This window comes from Polyergus mexicanus, unplaced genomic scaffold (assembly GCF_030449975.1).
Source record: "Polyergus mexicanus isolate NDT 795.1 unplaced genomic scaffold, iyPolMexi1.0 SCAF_4, whole genome shotgun sequence".
Lineage (NCBI taxonomy): Eukaryota > Metazoa > Arthropoda > Insecta > Hymenoptera > Formicidae > Polyergus > Polyergus mexicanus.
In genome coordinates, this window is record NW_027223324.1 from 7,002,741 (window position 1) to 7,007,270 (window position 4,530).

General features: G+C 38.8%; 1 protein-coding gene across 1 annotated transcript in view; it reads right to left on the reverse strand.

The window, feature by feature from the left end:
- LOC138932797 (uncharacterized) overlaps positions 1-2,193 on the reverse strand; it is an 8,070-nt gene extending 5,877 nt beyond the window's left edge. The window contains exon 1 of the mRNA XM_070294972.1: positions 1,825-2,193. Coding sequence (XP_070151073.1) covers positions 1,825-2,193 — 369 coding nt within the window. The remainder of the gene's footprint in view (positions 1-1,824) is intronic.
- Positions 2,194-4,530: the final 2,337 nt, after the last annotated feature.

Here is a 4,530-nt window from a genome sequence, read left to right on the forward strand (position 1 = left end):
AAGCAGTGGTATCAACGCAGAGTACTAAAAATAAAAAAAAATATAATAAAATGCGGCGGTATTCGCCCGCATCGTCCGCACCATCCAGATACATGACCGCCTCATCTGCACCACCCGGATATGTGCCCGCATCGTCCGCACCACTCGGATATGTGCCCGCGTCGTCCGCACCACCCGGATATGTGCCCGCATCGTCCGTACCATACGGATATGTGCCCGCATTGTCCGTACCATACGGATATGTGCCCGCATCGTCCGCACCACCCGGATATGTGCCCGCATCGTCCGCACCACCCGGATATGTGCCCGCATCGTCCGCACCACCCGGATATGTGCCCGCATTGTCCGCACCACCCGTATATGTGCCCACATCGTCCGCACCATACGGATATGTGCACGCATCATCCACACCATCCGGATATGTGCCCGCGTCGTCCGCACCACCCGGATATGTGCTCGCATCGTCCGCACCACCTGGATATGTGCCGGCATCGTCCGGACCATCCGTGCCTCCCCCAAGCGCACCATCCAGACATTTTTTTTAGTTTTATATTAAGTTCACACACACACACACACACACACACACACGCACGCACGCACGCACACACACGTATAAGCTATGTAAAAAAATTTTTAAATACAGTTTTTTTTAAATATATTTCATTCATTTAAATTCCTTGTTTCTTTCTCTTTCTGTCTTTCTTTTTGTTTCCTTCTCTGTCTCTTTCTCTCTCTTTCTCTTTCTCCCTCTCTTCCTCTTTTTCTCTTCTTTATTGTATTTATTCATTCCCATTATTATATTCTTTTATTTGTTTAATTTTTATTCTTTTTATTCTCGTCTTCCAATATAATAATAATTATTAATTTAATCATTAATTTATTCATCTTTATTTTATAGAATATAAATGAGACATTGTGTAATATAAATAGAAAAAGTAATTAATTATGTGTATTTTTGTATGTACATGTGTTGTATTTAATTATAGTTAAATAGAAAAAGAAAATAACTTATTGTTGTGTATCTCATTTATGCTTTATAAAACAAAAATAAATAAATAAATTGATCATGTAGGGAGACGAGAATAGAAAGAATAAAAATTGAGCAAATACAAAAATATAATAATGGGAATAAATGAATAAAAGAATATAATAATGAACGAGCTGAGAGAGAGAGAGAGAGAGAGAGAGAGAGAAGGGCGAGTGAACGCGTAAGTGAATATGCGAGGAGCATGAAGCTAAGCGATACGTAGTACACAGCGAGCGAGCGATTAGAAAGAGACAGAGCGTATGATCGAGAGAAAAAAGATACTACAATAATGTTAGTGCGTACATGTATATTACTCTACACGCATGAAAGAGACAAAGGTAGTACGATTATGTCTGTCCTTGTCGTGTAAGATTACAGCTCCGTCTATCGCGACATCACGCAACTAATCTACTGCTCTGTTTTACTCTTGAGCCTCCATCTCGCACACACACATATGCACGAAAATTTTATTTTGCAAAATCTTTTTTATAAAGCTTCTAAACTCACTTCTCTAAGTTCACTTATACTCTTTGATGAAATGCCGAGTGCGGAGTTTACTGATTAGGCACGTGTAGATTACACATTTGTTATATTAAGTAAATGGTGACGCAGAAGCCGATAACAAAACTGTAATTTTCTCATTTTTTTTAACTTTTCATATGAAATGTTAAACTCCGCACTCCGTTATTATGTGTACCTTAATTGTGGAAAAGGATTTGTTGATATCTATAATCAACAAAAAGATTTTTCAAAATAAAGAATATTCGCGTTCTGTCGGTAATATTGGATCCCCTTAATTCGTCAAGGTCTTGTTGGGAGTAAATGCCACTGGTGGCTAGTGATTTTGGCGCAAGGTATTTCCAGGATAATTTTGTAAGGGGTTTAATTTCGTGTGGGGAGGTTGCCATGGATGGGGTAGGATTAAATTGGAGCCATGTCCCTTCAATGTTATATAGGATCGGGAGTAATGGATTACAGTCCCTTATAGTACTGTGTCTAATTACTATATGGGATTTTGATGTCATGAACAGAGAAGCATTTCTAAAGGTCACGGGCAGTTCCGTATGGCAAGTGTTAGTCTTTCGCAAAGTAACTTCTATTGCTATGCATTTGATAATGTGGATCCCTTCGCCTGAAGTCACTGCCATATAGCCAGGTGACTTCATCATTCGATAGGCGAATTCGTCCGGCTGTATTGCTGCCAGAGACAAAGTATTCTGAATTACTTGTTTTTCTAACTCACATTTCTGTACAATGATGTCTCTGTATAATGACGTGATTTGGCTTCTTATATATTTTTCAACATACACAAATTTTGAATTTGCGTATGTGAACAGATCCAAATTAGTTACTGCGATTTTAGACCTTGCTTTAAAAATGTTTCCTTTTTCTGTTTCAAAGATAAATAATTTTGGATGCTCTGTTCCGTATAGAGTATAGCCGCAAATAGTGTGTCTCCGCGTCAACGTTAATGCAAAAGTAGTGTCTTGGGATTCTAAGGTAAACATAGTGGTGTTTTGGGAATTAAGGAGGCCTTGGATTTTAGTAGAGGTGCCTTCATATAAGACGTCGTATGCTTCAAACCCGCAAGCGGTATTGGGTATTCCTTCCCAAAAGGTGTAACCATCGTCCGAGTCTATACAGGATTCGTCAGCTAGGTCGCAAACTGTGCCCGATTTTAGCATTATTTTTCCTGCGTTTAATCTAACCAGTACGTATGAATCTCTGAGGGAGATTTTTAAGGTTGCTTGGACTATTACGTCATCCCATGTGCCGTAATAATCCGAATATTGGATGCCTTTACAGGTTCCATCTACGTTTACCTTACCCGCGAGCGTGACGCTTCTATAATACGTGTGATTTGATTTAAGTCCGTCAATAATTTCTGCGGTTCCTACCTTTAAGAGGCCCTCTTTATGCATTTGAATGCACCTAGCGCGAGATGTTTCTTGCAAGTAGCTTGCGTAACCGTTATGAACGGCTGAGATATGCGAGTGCATTCCGCAGTGAGATATGGTTCTTAAGATTTCTATCTTACATTGAGTTATGTGAGTTTGCGCGTAGTTTGACAGTTGTAGCAGCTGTATGTATGTATTGATTGTCGCAGGTGTCTCGATGTCGATGTCGCATTCGCCTGAACGTAGTAAAGATACAGTGGTCACATTCAGGTATGCTCCTCCGCAATCGTAGGCTATTATGGCCCTTGTGCCAGAGAACATTGCGGTAATTAGAAGCATTGGAATGTAGTAAACCTTAAAATAGAAATATTATATTTAAGTATAAAATACGAGAGTAATATGGGTTGTTCGTGTTGTTTTATGTTACAAGACGTGTCAAGTATGTGTGTATGTGTTATTAAAACAAAAATCTTTAATATTAATATGAGACTAATATGAAAATATCTTAAAATTACTGGATCCGGGGGTCCAGGCCGCGCTCACAAAATTTCTCTTTCTTGCGCTTTCTTTCAACCCGGGTCAATAAAATATGTGCCTTTGCACAGCTTCAATTTATTTATATGGACTACACGTGATTTACCACGAAAATCTATCCTTGCGTTATTCATTGGTAACATTTCTAAAATCTTGTATGGCCCAGTATATTGATCGTCTAATTTCCCTTTCATGGGTTCTTTTAATAGATAAACTCTATCGTTAACCTTGAAATTTTGAACGTTAATTCTTTTATCATAATATACCTTACTCTTTTCTTTTGACTGTACCAAGTTTTGTTTTGCTAGGCCTTGCGAATTTCTTAAAATTTTGAAAAGGTTAGTGAGATAGTCCTGATAAGGTTGTTCAGTGGCGTCTTCTGGAATTATTGTGGAAGATGGAGTTCTAGGAAGATGTCCAAAGACTAGGGAATAGGGGGTATAGTTCGTTCCTTCATGGACTGAGGTGTTATAGGCAAACATGGCAGGTTTTATGTGCTCGTCCCATTCGCTATTTTGATTGGTGTACATTTTTAAATATTCAGTTAGTACGTGATGCGAACGTTCAATTGATCCATTTGATTGCGGATGATAAGCGGTTGTACGACATTGTTTTATTTTAAAATAATTAGCAATTGCTTTCATTAAAGAGGTAAAGAAGATTGGAGCTTGGTCGGTTAATAGAGCTCTTGGTGCTCCGTATATGCAAACGAAATCTTTTATAAAGGCATCAGCTATTGAGAAGGAATCCGCCGTTTCCATGGGCGTGGCTATTGAATATTTCGTTAAAAGATCCTGTATTGTTAAAATATAGGAGTTATTTCGGCTTATCATCGGCAATGGCCCTACTACGTCCATCGATACTTTATCAAAAGCAACTCCTGGAGTGTCAGTTATCATCATAGGCTGCTTTGTCTTTACCCTTGTCAATTTTTTTACTTGGCAGTCCTTGCAATTTCTTATATATTCCTGGATATCCCTTTTCATTGTAGGCCAGTGATAATTTTGCCTAATACGATGATAAGTTTTATTTATACCTTTGTGTCCTCCTATCTTTGTGGCGTGCTTTTCG